The sequence below is a fragment of a genome, unplaced genomic scaffold (assembly GCF_019419815.1).
Source record: "Pyrus x bretschneideri cultivar Hongxiangsu unplaced genomic scaffold, Pyrus_bretschneideri_v1 Contig8, whole genome shotgun sequence".
Lineage (NCBI taxonomy): Eukaryota > Viridiplantae > Streptophyta > Magnoliopsida > Rosales > Rosaceae > Pyrus > Pyrus x bretschneideri.
Genome location: NW_025999820.1, coordinates 1,211,910 through 1,233,403, shown reverse-complemented (window position 1 = coordinate 1,233,403; position 21,494 = coordinate 1,211,910). Strand labels below are relative to the sequence as shown.

Sequence of the window (21,494 nt, the reverse complement as noted above, 5' to 3'; positions counted from 1 at the left end):
AGTGAAGGTATGCAAGCAAATTTTCTATAATTTTTTTCTTTTTAACTTGTATAGTTGAATTAATAATCTATTTCGTTGAATTTTTCCTGCATGCTTTTGTAGGATTTGCAACCAATAGAATTTGATGAAACTTGCATAAAATTCGTGTACCCAATTCTAAAGTAGATATATCTGAAGCAGAAGACAACATTGTTATGAAGGTATGACATGAATGTCTTGCATGTGATTGATTTTTTCTTTGTTAAAACTAATTATTCTTGCTAATAATTGTACACAATACTCAAATAGGACATACAAGTCATCCAATGTCTCACATTAATCAGTTTTAGGTACTTAAAAGAAATTCATCCAAATGACTCATTCCTACACAATCACGAACAATTGCCAAATTGCTGAATTACCAAATTGCTAAATGAATATAGGTTACACACAATTACAAACAATTACTAAATTGCTCAATAAATACAATTTGGCCATTTATTCCTTCAGTAATACATAATAAGTTACAAAGAAAATGTTTCTTTCAGCATAAAGACCAACATAGATAGCCTAGTCACAAATAGCACCACCATATTCTTTTCACTCCGTAATGAGATAGATCGGCACTACAAAATACAAGACATGACTATGTTATGGTTCTTTTCAGTCCACTACAAAATAAAAGAGACGTGTCTTTACCTATAGCAAACATGAAAAGTCTTCTAGACCAATATCTGAAGACTCTAAACTTCCTAAATCAATTAAAACGGTTAATCGTTAGTTAAGTGTGTTATCAGTAACAATAAGAAAATTACCTGCCTTTAAACTTTTTACACAACTTCATTAAGTTACAATTAGAAAATTAACTCGATCATCTATTTTGTTGTTATTTGTGGGGTTGCTGATTCTCCAATGTCCATATTAAAGCAATTAAACCATTGAAACAGTTTCAAGACACTTTCATTTGAAAAACAGCGGTTATACTTGAAAAAGAAGAAGAAAGATGATATGATCTTACCATCGCTGGCAGTCACGTTGGTGGACTAGAGGAAGGAAAGAGCGGAGAGAAAGAAGGGAGAGCAGTTGGGAAAGAAGAAAGAAAGGAAGAAAAGTCCCCTACAGTTAAACATGCAAATGGATAATTATCATTATACATTTTAATAGTAATAGAGTTTTTAAAAGTTGGGTTAGTGACATGGCTATGCCAACTTATCAGCCACCTCATTTGGTTTAAGGGATTTGGTCTCCCTAGCATTACTCTTCAAGTAAACCAGAAATCTCTCAATTATAAGAAAATCTTATAAAGATAAGGGTTTTATCACAAATAGTCCCTAAAATTGACCAATCCTATCAAGATAATCCTTGAAATTCAATATGAGTGCTGCAAATCATTTCAGTCCTTCTATTAGAAAACCATCAAATAATCTGTTAGTGTGTTGATATAGCACATATAGATCATGAACCCAATTAAACAACGATACATGGATTATATAAAGTTTTTATTTTTAAGAATGATTCAAAATTCTAAAAACAATAAGGGTAAAGTTAGGGAGATTAAATATGTAGATAAAATTTTGTAAACTAACTGACATCGAAGTTGATGATTCGATTATTACTTAAGTATTAATTATTGACAACACATCATTTAGTTTATAAGTTTAGTCTTCATAACATTAACCCAACAATAAAGCTGAGTAAATAGAAACAAATAAACAAAAATTTTGTCGTTCTGGCCCTTGTGATCTCTCGACTCTTTGGTTCTTTCCACTCATTTTGATCGTTTGGATTGTAATCAAACAGATTCTCCCTCAAACATGGTCTCATCTTCTCCTGATGTTGACCAATGTCAATGCAATTGAACAAAGACGTCATGCTAGTATGTCATTAAAATTTTAATCTCATTTTGTTATGTTTGCCGCTTTGAGCAAGTGGTGGCTGGGAGAGATAGGAACGGTGGCCCCAAAGGGTGGATGGGGCTTACTGTTCCTTTTTCTAAAGGCTTTTCTTTTTTTCTTAAAAAAAAAAAAACAAACTCATTTCATTTAAGAATTGAAAATTTAACAAATAAAACAGAATCCACATGGTTTTTTTAATTGGATATATGAGCTCATACATGTGATACACCAGCACATTAACAGATTATTATACGAAATTCTAAAGAAAAGATTAATTGGTTTGCAGTCACCACATTCGAGGACGATATTGATCGATTTTCTATTTTAATGCCTATTTTGATGGGCTGGGTCAATTCCAATGACCATTTGTAATAAAAACCCTAAATATAATGTATATTCTACATTCTAGACATACATTGTATCTAAACATATAATGTACCTAAATCACCAATATACTTAGGGTTGGAAAAAATTCTTGAAAATTTTGAACTCAATTGAAAAATTTTTTGATCCCAAACCGTAATTCTCGAAATTTTCGGGACTGCTTATTCAATTTTTAGGGTTACCAGCTGGAACAATCCCGGTAATGCTCTAATTGTTTCTAGTTGATATGGTTGAGATAAGGATGGTTTGATAAGAATTACACAATGGGAAAGTGTCCTTATTGATCACTATTGTTTACAGTATAAAACTAGGGTCCATGCTCTCTCATTTGACACACAAACTTAAGAAACTCAAGCCCCATAAATTAAGCCTTGCATATAGTGAGTGGCAAGCTGCAGAGAACCCTAACCTTAGCAAAAAATGACTTCATTAGGTCAGTGGTTATATTGATACTATGAAGTTGAATTCCGTTGTTCATATACTTGTATTAAATACTTACATTTGGCATCAAAGCTTTCACATACCTCTTAACCCTATGTTGAAAGCATCAAGAACAATTTTCTGTTGTGCAATTTGTAGACTAATTGCATATTATCAGGGAAATTCATATTTGAACATTTGATAGCTAAAGCCGTCCTTGTTCATGCATGTATTTCGTTAAATATGTATATCAATATTGGCACTGGAAATCAAAACATGGACACTGCTCATCTAAACAATTTTGGTTATCCATGTTTTGAATTCAAGTGGCACATCACTTCATAAACTAATGCATAAAGCCAACTATTTTCAAGCCACAAAGGTTTGCAATTATGGTTGCTAAATTTCATACATTAACATTGAAAGTGTTGTGATTAATAAAAATCATTCACAAATTTCATCAATCCAATGATGTTGAGTCTGTGATATATGGTTTGGGGATTAAGGCTTAAAACTTTGCATATGATTTGGGGAATAAAGCTTAAAACTTTGCATATCATGTGCTTCTCAAACTATGAATGCTAGCTCTGTGAATCTCACACAATTTCATCTCTCACTGGTGTCAATTACAAGAAATGGAAACAGGACCTAGAGATCGTATTGGGTGTCATGGATATGAATTTGGCACTAAAAGATTGATGAAACTCATATGCTTGTAGATTATAGCACATCAAACTAGAAATCAAAATATGAGAAATGGCACAAGTCATACAAGATTTCCCTAATGATTATCAAGAGGACCATGACTAATATAATTTGTGGAGGTTTTCCTAATGCAACCAATGTTAAAGAATTCCTAAAACGATTGAAGACAAGTACAAGGAATAGGAAAAGACCAAAACAAGTAATCTGATGAACTCCTTGACAACTATGAGGTATAATGGTGTTGGAAGCGTTCATGAATGTCCTAAAAATGATTAATATTGCTGGAAACTGAAAGTCATAGAGGTAGGTATATATGAGACTTTTCTGGTGCATATTTATTAGAAATTCACTGCATGATAGCTATACACAGCTTTCTTATAATGCACTGTGTGAAAAAAGGGATATGAATGAGTTAATCTCAATTTGTGTAAGTGGGGAAGTGAGAATGAAAAGGGAAAAGGCTGAATAGGAGGAGCTTGAGTCTGTCAATTTTGTTCAAAGTTATATGAAACCCAAAACCCTCAAACCCTATGTTGCCAAAAAGAATTCTACCAAAAGAGCTACATCTCCTAAAAAGGATTTTCAAACCTATTAAACCATCGATTTTCTAATATTATTTCTATAAGAAGGTAGGCCATTTCAAGAGAAATTGTCCAAAATACAAAGCTTGACATGCAAAACAAAAGGCAAAGAAAGGTAAAAATGTTTTTGCTTGTTTTGAGCCTAATTTAATTGGTGGATTGATTCAAACGCTTTTATTCATTTTACAAATTCATTGCATGACTTCACAACAAAGAACACTAAATACGGATAAAGTCAAAGTTTCAATTGGCAATGGAAGAAGAGTTTAAGTCAAGACTCTAGGGAATATTTGGTTAGAGTTAGAATTTTGTTTTTGTTTGGAATTAGAAAATGTTGTTCATGTACCTTTTATTGGCTTCAACATTTGTTACAAGTCCTCTCACATTGGTACTGGTTTTCTTTGTGATGGAATGCTTTAATTTAAACTAAGAATGTGATTGTTTTCAATGTTGAACAATGAGTTACAAAATCACAAGAGTGTCCAAACCTTTGGCATAAAAGAATCGGCCACATCTCAAAACCAATAATGAAACTTTTGATCAAAAATAAAATTTCGCTCCCTTAAACTTCGATGATTTCGATTGTTGTGTACAATGTATTAAGGAAAAAATGACTAATAGTAGAAAAGAAGGATCAACAAATTCACACAAATATTTGTGGCCCACAAACCATTGAAGGAAACAAGTATTTTATAACCTTCATTGTTTACTTTTTCAAGATTTTGTTTCATCTATTTAATTCCAGAAAAATCAAGTCCCTTTCAAGTTTTCAAAATTTATAAAACTGAAGTTGAAAATCAATTGGAAAGAAAAATCAAAGTTGTTAGGTTTGATAAGGGTTGAGAGTACTATGGTATTTACAATCAAAATTGATAGTCATCCTAGGCCCTTTGCTTTATTCTTGCGAGCTAACGGAATTGTAGCTTAGTATACTACACCTAGTACACCTAAGCAAAACAAGTTTGCAAAGAGAAGAAATAAAACTTTGATGGACATGGTGAGAAGCATGATTTGCAGTGTAAAATTACCAAGTTGTTTATTGGGAGAAACAGTGAAAACTACCAATTATATTCTCAACAGGGCGCCTATAAAGTTAGTGGAAAGCATAACTTGAGTTATGGACTGGAAGGAAGCCTAGTCTGAACCATTAATGATCAGAACTTATACTACTTATTTTGCTCGAAAAATTACATTTTTCTTATGATATGTTGGATTTAAATGAAAGGATGTACATGTTTTTGTGCCCTTATGGCTAGGGAAAAGAGATGACTGAATTGCAATATTATTGACTTGCATAAAGATTTGTTAGGCTCCATTTTAATCTTGGGAATTATTTGTCATCTTGTTAAGCCCCAGTACTAAAAAGCTAAACTTATTCTTAATTAAACTTTTATCCAAGTTTGCCATTTTGTCCAACAAGGAGCGGTTGACTTGTCAACAAATTTGTGAAACAAACTTTGGCATGTGACTACCACATTAAAGGGATGGTTTTTCTTCCACTCGAACCAACAAAAGAAAAAAAAGGCTTGCATTTGTTTTATCACATTTTTATGGAGTCATAATTGACATACAGTAGCAGTAGAGCAAGTGATTTCAACTGAGAAAAAATTGAGAAAGATGGTGAAACATTAATTCAAATTAGTTTCTAATTCGTGGGTTTTTGACAAGAGCACAAATTCGGGATATTTGGTTCCACAGTCATTTCGATTACAGGGGAGACATTTCTATTTTCAAATATGGTGGAAGTCAAGCAAGGAGATGCTATTGTCATTCATTATCAAGCAAAGAGTTGAAGAAGTCATCTAATAGAAATCAGTGAAGGTGATTTAATGTACAAAGTGGTCATTAAGGAATTCAAGAGCTTATCATCATCCATTTTTTATCTATAAAATTGGCTATTGTCGGTTACAGAAAATGAAAAGAAACGGTTGGACAATAAATTGGGCTTTTGGAGAATTCAAAGAAGGAACCTAGTCATAATTGAAGAAGAGAAGAAAAATAGATAAGTTGGAGATGGAATTGGGAGATTGAGGTGCGACAGAATACGACATTTTCAAGCTTTTTCTAAAACTAAATTTTCTTTTCAATTTTATGATGGATTCAGTACTGTTTTCTATTATGTTTCGGAACTAATTTCATTTCGCTAGGGCTACAATGTAGCCTAACCATGATTGCTTAATGTTTCAATTTAATTATTTATCAATTTGAATTCCTTTGAGTATCATTTTGATGTGCTTATGAACTTGATTTTAATCTATGTGATTAGCTACCACTTGGGTTTGAATCAAGTGTATGTGATGTGAGTTAACACAGATGCCATGTTGTTAATTCCATTTTAGCGTCTTGCAAATTCCTTGTTAATTACATTGGGTTTCACGTGGTCTTTTATTTAGTTCCCAAATCGTTAATAAACTTGTGTGTGTTTAGTAGTCTAGATGCCATAGATTATTAGCACATATGAGTATACGTAGTAATCTAGATGCCATGGATACTATATGAGTTAGAGGAACTAGATCATCAAGTTGGATGTATATTCATTAATAATTAATTGTTGGAATTGGGTAGGATTGGTTATGATGAATCGGATGCTCTAGTATCTTTCGGAATTGAATTATAATTTGTTTTCATTGTTGTTGTCATCACTTAGTTAAGTTCATTTCATTTTCATTTACAATCACAATTTCAAAATTCTTTCTCCAATCATCAAATTTTTCTATTACAATTCAAGTGCAATTTAAATAGAGTTAGATAATTAGAATTATATCAATCTTAGTTGGAACGATCTTGTGCTTACCTGCTATATTATACCACGATTCATACACTTGCGAGCATTAAAATTTGGACTTAATTTGGTTGATTTCGGTTATAATCTATAACCATCTACTTATTTAAAGGTATAAGGTAAAAGCAAAAGTTTACAATCCTAATGGCAAAAAGCTTGATTCCAAAACAATCAGCCATTTCTTTGTAGGGTATGCTTAAAGGTCAAAGTGATTCAGATTTTATTGCCCTAGTAACAATTCAAAATTGTTGAAACTGGTAAGATAGTGTTCTTAGAGTATGGTTTGGATACTAATATGGTTCTAAGACTTATGGATTCATCTTTGAAGAAGAAGGTGAAATGGAGTCAAGATAGAATAAGACAAAACAACAAAAATAGTTGAGATCAGCGGACATGTAGAGGAAGGTGAGAACGATGTTGATGATGACTTACAAGCTAACAATGGTGCAAGCACAAGTGGGCAAGAAATAGCGAAAAAAATGTCATTAGTCAAGTTGGTAGAGCAATAGAACACCAATGAATCAACAACAGCAAAACCAAGGGATTATCATAGTTCAACATGATCCTGCTCCTTTAAGAAGAATAATTAGAGTAAGAAAACTGACAATTTTAGATGATTTCGTGTACCTAACAGAAACTTACACTAATTTTTTAGAGTTTTATGATCTTATAACCTCTATAAAAGTTGTCTTGAGTTCAAATGTTGACAAATGGATGGAGGGCATGCAAAGTGAACTGATCTCAAAGGAGAATATTGAGGTTTGGGAGTTAATCGAATAGACAAAACGAATTAAGCCAATAGGCTTCAAATGGGTATTTAAAACCAAGAGAGATTTGAATGGGAATCATGGTTCTAAAAGATGCTAGACATTAGTCGGGCGGCTGTCTTATGCGGCATCAAACATTTTTCTTATATTATAAGACTCCTCGTTTCCATCAACTAATTAAAATAACCAAATCGTGCCCTTCTCTCTTTACTTTTTGGTTAACACCTTTCTCTCTCGAGTAATGTTATTCATACGATGCTTTTGTACTACATTTTCATACCATCTTAGATGGCATTTGATGTGGACAGCCACATCATTTGAATTAATCAAATTTTTAAATTTAGTTCATTATTTAATAAACTAATAAATAATGAAAACTATTTTATTAAATAATAATTGTGGTATACGAGGAGTCTTTCTTATTGCTTTATTTGGGTTTTGCAAATTTTTCAAATGATGTGGCTGTCCACATTAAATGCCACTCAGCTTTGTTTCCATCGCATCATCTCTGTCTTCAAGAAAGGGCGCTGTTGCTTCTCCTATCCTTTCTCCCACCACCTCCAAAAGCTACTTCAAACCCCCAACCTTCAACCTAAAAGCCCAAAAGAATTCCAAAAACCCCAACTATTAAGCAACATCGGTGCAGCCTGCTTGTCAAAAAGCAGTTTAAGAAGTAATCTAGGTGGGTTTATTCAACGATCAAGTGGGGTTAGTATGTATTCCGGAGATTTCCAGTTTGTTCCATTTCTTCTCGTTAGTTCGCAGCAGAACGGAGAACTGTTGAGGCTTTGACGAGGGCACCTAAACAGCCACCTACCGCCGCCTACCACTGCCTAGATCGCCTATATAGCGCCTAGGCAGTCGGCCAAACCGTACTCGATTTTATGAATGATTTGGCATAAATTCCGACGGTACTCCACTGTCCAGCGCCTAGGCTGACTAGGACATTTTTTAGAACACTGATAGAAATATAGAGAGGCACAAGGCAAGGTGCAAAAAAGTTCACTCAAGGAGATGAAGTTGATTATAAAGAAACTTTGAGTGTCCATCATTGGCTATGGTGGCACATTTTGATTTGGTTTTGCACCGAATAAATGTAAAAGCATCTTTCTTAAATGGTGATTTTGAAGAATGCATATCCATGATGCAACTAGAGGGCTTTAGAGAAGAAAGAAATGAACATTTGATCTGCAAGTTGAAGAAGTCCATCTATGGACTAAAACAGGCATCAAGACAATAGTACCTTAAATTTCATCGAGTTCTTAAGGAACATGGCTCCACAGAAAATCCTCAGACACTTATATTTATTTGAAGATCAGTGGGTTTAGTTTCATCATTTTGCTTTTATGTAGTTGATATACTGCTTGCCACAAATACTCAAAGTTTGTTTGATGAAACCAAGTCTTTTCTAAAAAGGAATTTCGAGATGAAAGATCTTGGAGAGGCATCATATATCCTAGGGATTGAAATTAAGAGGCAAAAGGAGAGGTTTGATTGGATTATCACGGAAGGGTTATATAGAGCAAGTCTTGAACGGATTCAACATGTCTTCTTGTGGTACTATTGAAATGCCAATTTCGAAAGGTGATAAATTAAGTAAGCAACAATGTCCTCAAAATGATTTGGAAAGGAGAATCATGAAAGGTAAATCATATGCATCTTTAGTGGGGAGTTTAAGTATGCACAGTTAGACTAGATCTTGCTTTCACAATCAATGTCATTGGTAGATGTCAGTCCATTACATGAAAAGCTTAATGGAATGGAGCTAAGAGAGTACTGAGATATATTTGAAAGAACCAAAACACACATGTTGATTTTCAAAAGGACAAATAGTTTAGTCTTAGAAGGTTATGGTGATTCGGAATTTTCTGGATGCTCAGATGACCTCAAGTCAACTTTAGGTTATGTTTTTACGATGGCTTATGGGGCAGTCTCTTGTAGGAGTGTAAAGCACGACACAATGGTAGCTGCAACTACGGTGTCAGAATATTTGTCATGTTGTGAGACTGTAAATCAAGTAATTTGGTTGAAGAACTTTATAATGGGACTCCAAGTTATTGATTTAATCTCAAGGCCAATTCAAATTTACTGTGACAATAATGCATCAATATTCTTTCGAAGAATAATAAGAGGTCGGCTGCAACAAGAAACTTGGATATCAAGTATCTCACTGCTCGAGAAAAGGTAACGACACGCTTGGTCAAGATAGATTACTTGGAGACTATTTCAATGATTGCAAATCCTTTGAAGAAGCATGTTGCAAAAATGGGAGTATTAGCTGGTTTTGATGCAACAAATTAGTAGGAGCTGTGCGTTAGTTTTCTTTCAAAAATTTATTTCTTCAGTTACAAGTTGTTAAGTTTGAAATATGCTTTCAAGTATTAACACTGAAGAACTCTTAGCTCAAAAAGTTAAATGCTGAAAGGTTGTTGAGGTTTTCCTAAAGTACACAACATCTAATTATGATAGTATGTATGTATACATGAATACCTAATGAGTGACAATTCGTGGAATTGTTATAAAGATGACCTATCGTATGTATACATGAATACATGATGAGTGACAATTCGTGGAATTGTTATAAAGATGAACAACCAAAGGACTTCAATTTGAGGCATCAAGATCAACTGTCTTATCAGTTCTAAATAGGACCATGAGTTAGATGTGTTTTTCGGTACATATATAGTCACACCTTCCGTTGTTCATATCTTGTTGGAGTTTAATGTATTGGTTAGTTTCATGAAAGTGATTATGGTACTCATGAAAGATAAGTACAATTCCTTCTAGTTCTTCATGAATACTGCTTGATGATCAAAGCTTGAAATTGAGAACTTTGTTCCACAGCCATTCAAGAATAATTCCATATTAAGTTGTATAGTGTTAAACAAGTAGTATCTTTGGTGAGAGAATGTAAGTTCTATAGAGAACCAAACACTCGTTTATCACGTGTTTAGAGATTTGGAATTGTAAAAGATTAGGATTAATTACGTTTGTTACCTATTATGGATTTGTATACTTAGGCCTTCTTTGGCACCTTGGACTGGACTGACTATTTTAGTCAGATAAGATGAATAGTCATCAGATAGTACTGACTGAATTAGTCGGATTGGTGCAATATTAGATTAATAACCTTATTATTTATACTGTGTTTGGTTTGAGACTCTATCGGATAAGAAAGACTTAAAAATGTTATTATTTTAAAGAGAAATTTTGATGATTGATGAATTTGGAACTATGGTGAATTTTTCAACTCCATCTTTTACATCATATCCTTGGATCTGCTCTCCAAATCTTGCTGCAGTCAAGCAGCACGCGCACCCACCATGCTTGATATTATGAATTCATCAGGCTTCATTCTAGATGCCAGAAGTCTATAAAATAAATCAAATGCACTTTCAATCCCCATTTTGAATATAATCTACAACATAGAGATAATAACCCAATTCACCAAAAAAACTCAAGAAGCTGGAAAAAATTGCCCAATCCATTTCTTCAATTGGGTTCAAATTTTCAACATACCTAACTCATGATCTTTGCAATTCTTGCCAAAAACCCAATCAAATTGATTTATTTTCAAATGATTCAACCAATACCAAAAAAACAAACCAGGTAGTAAGTAGTGTTCTTCTGGCAGGGGAGATGGCGCACATGCAAAAAAAAAACTAGATTAATTTTTTTTCAAATCTGAAAATTGACAAACCCTATATTTTAATTAAAAGAAAAAATTATAATCAATTGCAAAATTAGGGAGAATAATAACCAAATTCAGTCAATTGAAAAAAAAAAATTGCAAGAAAAATAGAAGGAGAAGCGTCGAACAAAGAGGAGGAGGAGGAGGAGGAGGAGAAGAAGGAGGAGGGCACAACAACTTAGGATTTAGATGAGAGAGCAAGCGATGCAAGAGGGAAGGAGATAGTGAGAGGGGCGAGTTTTCTACCTGACTAAATAATCCTGTGGTTTTGGGATGTATAGTTAAACCGGTGTCAGCCAGATGAAATAAGTTGGGCCGAACTATTAATCTGGTGACTATTTAATACATACAGACACCAAGCACCCGACTCTGTATTATTAGTCCTATTTGGTGTGTTATACAGCGTACCAAACGAAGTCTTAGGGTTTCTTATAATGCTAGAGTCCGCGCTTTCTCAATTGACACGCAAACCTAAGAAACTTAAGCCTTATAAATTGAGCCTTGCATACAATGATTATATTGGTACTGTGAAATTGAATTCCGTTGGTCATGTACTTGTATTATATATTTACATTATCTTATTGTTGAATTTATATGAGTAGGGTTGAGTATGTTTATTTAAAAATTACCAACAATTATATTCACGTCTTTAGCCAGAAGGCTCATCATAACAAGAATTTCTTAAACCATGCACGAGTCAATACCAATAAGAACCAAGTACAGAACCTTGTTGGGAGGAAAAAATAAGAGGGGGGAAAGTAAAACTGGTTATTCACACATTGCAGGGGAGGATTGACTACAAATTACAATGCATATTTACTTGTACAAAACATGAATTAAAGAAAACCCTTCTCTTTGTAGGATTGAACAGCGCCATCAAACATTTCACCAAGGCCGCATTTGAATTCGAATCCAGTATTCAACAGTTTCTTTGAAGAGACCTTAGTTCTTTTGTAACCTTTGACCTCCTTTAAGTAACTGAAAACGGAAAATGAAGAAGAAAAAAATTAGAAGAGAGGGTTAATACATAGGCCTCAACATATTTGACAACATAAAGGAGACCATATTATGTTAATAAAAATAAGTTTTGCTAGAATAAGTAGTTCATGTGTGGACAAGTGGCCACTTATCCGTTAACAAGTGCTAAACTGGTTGTGAGGCCCATTTCAATCAAGTTGTAAATGACGTGAAAACCTTTGACAATTAACTTACGACATATGAACAATTGATTCTAACATTTCTTTTACAACAATATAGTTAGAGAAGAAATAAGTAATCTCACTTTGGTATTTGTATTTGAAGTTCGGGGTATCTTGGAGGAAGAAATTCATATAATTCATGAATCGATGTTTGCACTGACGAACAAATGTACCTTCCTTTTGCATTAGGGTACTCCAGAAGATAGATATGTGCACTTGCTACATCATCTATGTGTACCATATATGTGTTAATAAGATACTTACATAGATCCTGGTTACCTACATAGGTCAAAATATTACAAAATTAACAAAACACACAAAAAAAAATAAATAAATAAAAAGGAAACGATTGAAGATCTCATACTAGAATACTGAATTTGTTCACGAAATACTATGTCAATGCACATTTTCATTAATATACTGTCTAATAGTAAATATGGTTTAAAATAAACCCATACTTAAAATATTGATGCGTTCGTCATTTTGATGAACAAAATTTGTTAAAAGACTTGATATCTCTCGTGATGCTGCCAGAATTTAGCGCTATTAGAAAAGAGTACCTATCAAACATGACACGACAAATGGTTCTTTGTTTCCAAATTAGATACATCAGATAGAAAAATTCTAGAATTTACATTCTTGAAATTAATAATTAGATCCATGTGAAAAAATTTAAGAGAATTTATAACCGGACGAATCTGAGCCACTCAAATGATAAGAAAAAGCATAGATTGAAACTATAGTAGAAAGATTGTCAAAAATGGAATGAACCATTAAGCTGCATGTGTGTGGCCAAATATCATTAACAAAAGCATATAGTTTAAGAGAAAAGTACCAGAAATGGGAGCCATTCCCATGTACACCGAAGAAGGAATATTTGGACAAATGAAGGGTCCAACAACTATGGGAAGAATCACAGTGACAACATCCAATCCATGTTTTTCTGCAAACTCCAAAGCCGTCTTCTCCACCAGAGTCTTAGAAACCAAGTAAGAAGAGCCTACAAGACCGCTGCTTTTGCAGATATCGATCTCACTCCATGTATTTTCATCAGTTTCACTTAAACCTTTGCTGTTGAACAATATTGCTGCCAAACTAGAAGTGTAAACGACGCGTTTCACAGTCTTGGAGTTCAGGCATGCCTTCAAAATACCTAGAGTTCCTTCTAGGGCTCTCTTGGTCACAGTTTCCTCTGGCTCTTTGTTATCAGTATCCATAGGGTGAGCAACGTGGAAGACTCCGGTGCAGCCTTGGATGGCCTCATCAAAAGTCTCAGGTTGGTTGAGATCTGCATGGAAGATTTGGAGTCTGTCCGATGCTCCTGGTAGGGTTGTTAGGTAGCTGATATCTCTCTTGCTTTCAGCTGCCACATTATAATGGTAGATATATATAAACATGAGCTCATGTAATTATATGTTAAAAGGCCACAAGGGAAATCTATAGAAAAAAAGAAAAATGCGGAAAGATTAAGTTGATAAAGAAATTGGACAATTAGGACTAATATCCCACTGAATTTAGTAACATCCGGAATGACGTTGGATTAGTTCTCACACATATAAACTACTGATGCCATTCATTCACACATAAATTGATAACATTCATTGATAGATAACTGCCTGTCATACTTTCAGTGCACGTTTAATAACACGATAGAAGTATGCCATACAATTGAAACGAATTGGAAATGCCTGGAGAAAAACAAGATGTGTGTGTGTATGTGTTTAGAATGTTTCACCAGCGGACCCTTGAAGTCCACTGGCCACACACAGATGAAAGTTTGTCCTTTTAACCACCAATTGATAGAAATAAACCGCCCCAAAATGTTGTTCTTTAACTTATATCCATCCCTCACAAATTTTTGTGTGGCTCACTAAATGACAAAAAAAAAAACTTTACTATTTAGCTCTAATTTACTATTGATTTGCATTAAGCAGAGAAAATCATATTTCAAAACACTATAGACAGGTTATAACTTATAACATTATTCTAATCTCCCAGTAACAGTCAAACTTTGAAATTTTATACTTAAATATATATTGGTTGAATTTTTAACGCCCCACATAGACAAAATTTTGAGTTCGCCGTGCTGGGATGTTTTTATGTTTGTCTAGTCCCAATCATGTTAGGCCATCTACAACCGAAGGGTCCAGAGGACTAGAGGGCCTAAAATAGCCTGAAAACCATCTCCGACCTAGGGCTAGGCCAGAGGGCTCGTGGGCCCCACAGAATCTGAAATGGCTAAAGGGCCAACCGGCTGGCCTAATCTAGCTAGCCAGCCAGCCCCGGGCTAGGCCAGAAATTCTAGCATTCATGTCGGATATAATCAACAGGAATTCTAGGCCAAATTTCAAATGCAACGGCTAGCTGACGTCAACTAGCCGTTATTTTTTAATTTTTTTAATTTTTTTTACACAATTTTTTTATTTTTATAACTTCTATTTTTTTCTATAACTTCCTATAACTTCTATTTTACAAAATTTATTTTATATTTTTTCTAAATTATATATTTTTTTTCCTATAACTTCTATTTAACAAAATTTGTTTCATATTTTTATTCTATAACTTCTATTTTACAAAATTTGTTTCATATATTTTTTAAATTCTATTTTTTTCCTATAACTTCCTAAGCCATTATATAACATTAAATTAAATTAAGTAACATGAAACAACATTAAACAATACGAATTTAGCTGTTGGATTTGAATTTAAGTTGTAGTTTTTAAATAATAAATTATGTTTGGCCCTCGGTTGAAGACGATTTTTTGTGACAGGGCTAAAACGAGCCCTATGACCCTTTGGCCCTCAGTTGAAGATGGAGGCAAATATGGCCCTGTACTGTTCAGTAAATTATTAATATCTTGGAGGGTGCTAAAACAAACCCTGGATTGGAGATGGCCTTAGATTATGAGATCAAACAATTGCAATACTAACGTATAAAGCATTGTATAAGAATTACAATAAACTCATATGTTCAGATATAGCTTCTAGGTATAAAACTGAAGTGACACGTCAACTTGAATTTCATACATATCTTCTAACTAAATTGATCATTATCATTAAAGCTCAAAAACATTCAACATAACTACAAAACCATAGAATTTGTTGGTCGTCTGATCTGAGTTACCTGCAGGATTGAATCTAACCGTAGCTCGAACGGAGTAACCATGCTGAAGAAGCCTCATAATCAGCCAAGAAGCAACATATCCTGTTCCACCAGTTACACAAACTATTCCCCTACCCTCTTCCATCTCTCTCTCTCTCTCTCTCTCGCTCTCTCTCTCTCTCTGTCTATAGATCTCTATATGTGTGGTTTGGCTAATTAAGCAGGATCATGGAAGCTTAAATACAAGATAATTGATTAGTTTGCGAGATAATTAATTATTTTGCGATAGTTAAGGGTCAATAGTTTGTGATTTTGTCATTACAGCTAGTTCTTGCACATTCTTTGCGTTTCTTCAGGAGGCAATGAATTTGACATATGATAAGGTTACGTAATTTACGATTTTAAATTCTCTACCCTATATACATATACAAACAACCACGACATAGACGAATTGAATATACCCCTTTTTCAGTCCTTATGTCTCCATGTTTCTGTTGACGTTCTAAATTAATGTTCATTTTTATACATATAAAAATCTATAGCCGCTGGCTCCGGCTTCGAGCCAGTGGCAGCTCCTCTCCCCCTTCTCTTAGCCTTCCTCATCCTCTTCTCCTGGATTATTGCAGAGCTATTTTTTGTTTTAGTATTGCCGTTTATAAGTGCTCCTTGGTGAAGTTATTTGTGCGCCTCTCCTAGTGATATTTTGATTTTGTGTTTATGTGTTATCGTCTCCTCTTAGGTCTACTTCGTTGTTTATGTTAGCTTCATTGACGGTGTTGAGCAACAAACTCATGGTGGTATAAATATATACTAGTTGGTTCATTGTCAGTTCTTCTTCAAAGTCAGTAATGGTTGTTGTCAAAGAATGTCCTCCTATTCATTACATACAATTTTTGTGCGCAGAATATGTGTCAAAACATGAAGTGTTTGATTTTTTCATGAGTAATGGAGTTCCTAAAGATTTGAAGTTTCATCTCAATCTCGAAGTTTAGGTGTGGATGACTTAGATGTGTTCCTTTGCTTATTCTAACTTATTGTGAGATTAAACTCATCTCTCTTCTTTATTGTAGAAAATATTGTTTGTTAAAAAAAAAAAATATATATATATATATATATATATTAGACCGTTATCGTTTTGCCTAAAAAAATTGAGGTTGATGTATTACTACTTATATTAATGCAACTATTAATTTATTTATCTAATTCTAACTGTATATGAGAAACATATTACACATCATTTGAAGCTGTTCGATATTAGTTTAATAATATACAGCCGATCACGAGGATAACTAACGTTGCTTTGTATTTTATATGACGCACGATATCATGTCAACGAATTGTTGGTTTTTATATTAGAAATATAGTACGATAAATAATCGAAAGTGTAACACGACAACCAGAGTTCTAATTTATTTTGCAATCCATCCTTTCCCTTAGATCATTTGGTTGAGTACTCATCGCAATAATTTGCTTGTATATGCAAGATGCCTTGTATAATCAATTAGTTCATACTTCCTAACAACTTCTTAAAATTGTGAAAACACAGTCAAAACGTATTATTTTTAAGAACATTTCCTTCAATTTATGACTTAGGGAAAGAATTTCACTTATGTCAATTAATGAAAATGACTTAAATTTTAATGAAAAGAAGAAAAGTTTGATATAATAAAAAATAAAAAACTAATAGATGAAAATGACTGATGAAAAGTTCTCAGAACTCATTGACGAAAATATGCAGCAGCAAGCTGAGTTGATAAGGAGAAACAAGGAGGGCTTTTGACCTAGGTGCATAAGCTAACGGATGAGAACAATAGTTTGAGGAGTCATCTGAGAAGCCATAAGGAATAAGGATACTACTGACCATACAATTATATAGGCTTGGCAATTCCTGACACAAAACGAAAATTAACGGGTGTTCGGGTCAACACGATAAGCACCTGTTAAGATAACGGTTTGGTTCGCGTATACATGTAGGTAACACGATACACGATAAGGAAAATATTAATTTTGTTGTTGTCTATTTTATCTGACAAGGAGAGAGAGGGCCGGCGGCAAGGAGAAGAAAGAGAGATGTGTGTGTTGAATTGTAGGGGAATGTGTGTGTTGTTATCCTTCCTACATTGTGCCTTTATTTATGGTAGTAAAGGGAGAGAAGATATTCCTTCATCCCTAAGGAATACAAGATACAATAGGAAAGGATAACTAGAATCAAATCTAATCTAGGATTCACACAATCATACCTAAACTAGGAATGTTTACAACACTCCCCATTGAATGTGTAAATACTCAAGGTAGATTTAACATCATGCAGAAGTTGAGGAAGTTGACTCATCGACACTGATTCCAAGGAACAATGCTTATTCTCAATAAGGTAAGAACTTGCATAAGTAGTAAGTCTCACTAAAAAACCCTAAGGCTATGGCAAAAACCTGAGGAGGGACAAAATCCATAGTTTAAGGAAAAATGTATAAGAAATGCAAAGTCAAAGAAACGTCTACAGGACGTCATTCAGGGATATGACCAAAACAAGGTAGGTGCCTCGTTAAAACCTAGTTAGGTAGCAAAAACTCAGTTGGAAAAATGCTCCTAATTGTAGGGAAAAAGAGTACATTAAGATCAAGCAAGTATCTACAGGATACTCCCCCTGAGTTTAACAGAGTTCCAAAAGAGAAATAGCAAAGTTACAACTCAGAAGGTTTACGCATACCAATTCCATGAACAAGCTTCTAAAACGTCGTCTTCAATAGTGATTTGGTGAAGAGATTGGCCAGATTGTCTTGTGAATGAATTTGCGTAACTTCAATCTTCTGATGCTCTTGTTGTTGATGTGTAAAAAAAAACTTTGGCGCAATGTGCTTGGTGTTGTCTCATTTGATGTAACCTTTCTTGAACTGTTCGATGCAAGCTGCATTGTCTTAAAAAATCGTTGTTGGGGCATTAGCGATGGGATAAAGATCGCAGGAGCTTCGAATATGGCCCACTACTGCTCTCAACCAAAAGCATTCCCAAATTTCTTCATGTAATTTCAGCATGGTTAGACAAAGTGGCAACTAAGGTCTATTTAGTTGACCTCCAAGAGATTGCGGTGCCTCAAACAGTAAAGATATAACCCGTTTGAGAGCGCACCTTGTGCGGATCAGATAAGTATCATGTGTCGGCATAACCAACAAGGCAAGAATTGACTCGAGAAGCAAAGGGTGCGACATCATTCGAGGATTTATAGGAATATAACAAACCCAAATCCATAGTACCTTTAAGGTAACGAAAAATGTCTTTCATGCCAGTCCAATGTCTGCGTGTAAGTGCATTATTGTATCTTGCCAAAAGATTAACAGCGAAGGTGATGTCAGGTCTAGTGCATTGAGCTAAGTACAATAAAGTGCCTATCGCACTTAGATAAGGAACTTCAAGCTCCAAAATCTCTTCATCATCCTTCTTCGGACGAAAGGGATCTCATTTTGCATCTAGTGATTGAAAGACCATAGGAGTACTTGAAGGCTTCGCTTTATCCTTATTAAAGCGGCTCAACACCTTCTTGGTGTAGTTCGATTGATGTACTAGGATTCCATCCGAACAATGCTTTATCTCGAGACCGAGACAGTATCGAGTCTTACCTAGATCTTTCATCTCAAATTCTGACTTTAGGTACGTGGCAGTTCTCGTAAGCTCTTCAGGAATTCTGATAAGATTCATATCATCGACATATACTGCAACAATCGTAAATCCAAAATGTGACTTCTTAATGAACACACAAGGGCATAGTTCGTTGTTAACATATCCCTGACTAGTCAAATACTCACTCAAACGGTTATACCACATTCTTCTAGATTGTTCAAACCATAGAGTGAACGCCTCAGCCAAATTGAGAGCGTGTTCTGGGGTTTGGAAATATTTGAACCAGTCAATGTAAGTACTTTGGGAACTTTCATATAAATTTTTGTATTAAGATCCCCATAGAGATACGCGGTTACTACGTCCATTAGCTGCATATCCAGTTTTTTGAAAACTACCAAACTGATAAGGTAACAAAAAGTAATCACATCCATAACAGGTGAATAAGTTTCGTCATAGTCAATCCTGGGGCATTGTGAGAAGCCTTGTGCAACAAGACGAGCTTTGTAACGCACAATTTCGTTCTTCTCATTACGCTTCTGAATGAAAACCCATTTGTAGCCAACGGGCTTCACATGTGGAGGAGTAGGAGCTACAGGTCCAAACACCTTACGTTTCGCAAGCGAATCGAGTTCGACTTGGATTGCTTGTTTCTAGTTTGACCAATCAGTTCTACATCAACATTCATCAATGGAACGTGATTCAATGTCATCGCTCAATATGATCTCAGTAGCTACTGCAAATGCTAATGCATCGTTGACAATTATCTCATTTCTACGCCACACATCATTTAAGCTAGCATAATAGACCAAAATCTCACAATTCTTGGGAGGATGACTCGTCTTTTCAATGACGCTTCCATAATCTAGAATTTCCTTATGAGTTAGATATAATAAGTAAGTGATAGTCGGATTCACGGTAGGCTCTTTGGGCCTTATGCTGTGGTTTTCCTCTTTCAAGGGTGTGAATCCTTTGAACCAAGGGGTCTACCATGCTTTTGTGTAGGGGCAGATGATTGGCTAGCCACTAATGTACGTGGATCACTAAGATTGGCGTCCTGGGCTTCCAGTAGGGCAGTCCGTCGTACATTTGGTACATCCATCTTTGCAAGCGTATTCGTAGCTAGAATATGTGATCTTGTCACGCGCGCTAGATAGATGAAAGCATATGGCATGGTATGAGCTATGCTCTGGAGATCTAATATGCGCTACATTTCAGTTTCAGACTAAGCTGTGTGGGAATCTAAATGAGACAAAGTGGGAGTCGTCCACGATAATTCGTGCTGTTCTTTAGGAATGTTGACGTTCTTATCTCCCTCTAATGACGGGAAGACTGTCTCATAAAGGTGACAATCCGCGAAACGATCAGTAAACAGATCGCCTGTCAAAGGTTCTAAGTACCGAATTATCGAAGGAGAATCATATCCGACATAGATTCTCATCCTTCGCTGAGGCACTATTTTTGTATGTAAGAGCTGTGAGATCAACACACATACGGCACAACCAAAAATGCGCAGATGTGATATGTCGGGTTCGTATCTGATAACCAACTGAAGGGCACTAAATGGTTATGTCGCAACGGCCCTTAGGCGGACCAACTTTGCTGCGTGCAATATTGCATGGCCCCAAGCAGCGATTGGGAGCTTGGTCCGTATGACCAACGATCGAGCAATCATTTGTAAGCACTTAATGAAAGCCTCTGCCAGGCCGTTCTAGGTGTCAACATGGGGTACTGGATGTTCAACTTCAACCCTAACCGACATGCAATAGTCATCAAAAGTTTTAGATATGAATTCTCCAGCATTATCCAATCGAATATATTTGGTCAGGGTAATCAGGGTGGTAAGCCTTGAGCTTGATAAATTGAGCCAACAGTTTGGAGAATGCAGTGTTCCTTGTGGACAACTAGCACACGTGTAACCAACATGTGAAAGCATCAACCAAAACCATAAAGTATCTAAATGGTTCGTAGGGAGGGTGAATCGGTCCACAAATGTCCCTCGAATTTGTTGTAGAAAAATGGGAGGATTCGAACGAATCTTGTCATAAGAAGGCTTAATAATAAGCTTTCCCATTGAAAATGTTTGACATGCGATTCCTTGGAGCGAACCTAAACTTCGAGTTAGTGGATGCCAGTGTAATTTTGTGCATCACTATTCGTCCAGGATGTCCCAAACGATCATGCCAAAGTGTAATTTCTTGCGCGGTCCTAGTAGTAGGGCAGGCCACATAGTGGCATTCAATGGGGCGTATGGTCGTAGTATATAGACCACTCGGGTTACGCTCCATCTTCTCTAGAATACGTTTCTGGCCATATTCATAGGAAGTTATGCACAGAAATTCAACTCCGTTTTCTACATGGGTTTCAGCGTGGTAG

At 35.1% G+C, this 21,494-nt stretch overlaps 1 protein-coding gene across 1 annotated transcript; it reads right to left on the bottom strand.

Moving 5' to 3' along the window:
* Positions 1-12,040: 12,040 nt before the first annotated feature.
* On the bottom strand, positions 12,041-13,813 carry LOC103938964 (vestitone reductase-like). Its single transcript, XM_009349015.3, has 3 exons — positions 13,239-13,813; positions 12,577-12,682; positions 12,041-12,182 (listed from the first exon to the last, which is right to left on the bottom strand). Exons 1-3 carry the CDS (start codon positions 13,798-13,800, stop codon positions 12,041-12,043), a joined length of 810 nt encoding a protein of 269 aa, XP_009347290.3. The 5' UTR covers positions 13,801-13,813.
* Between the last annotated feature and the right edge of the window lie 7,681 nt (positions 13,814-21,494).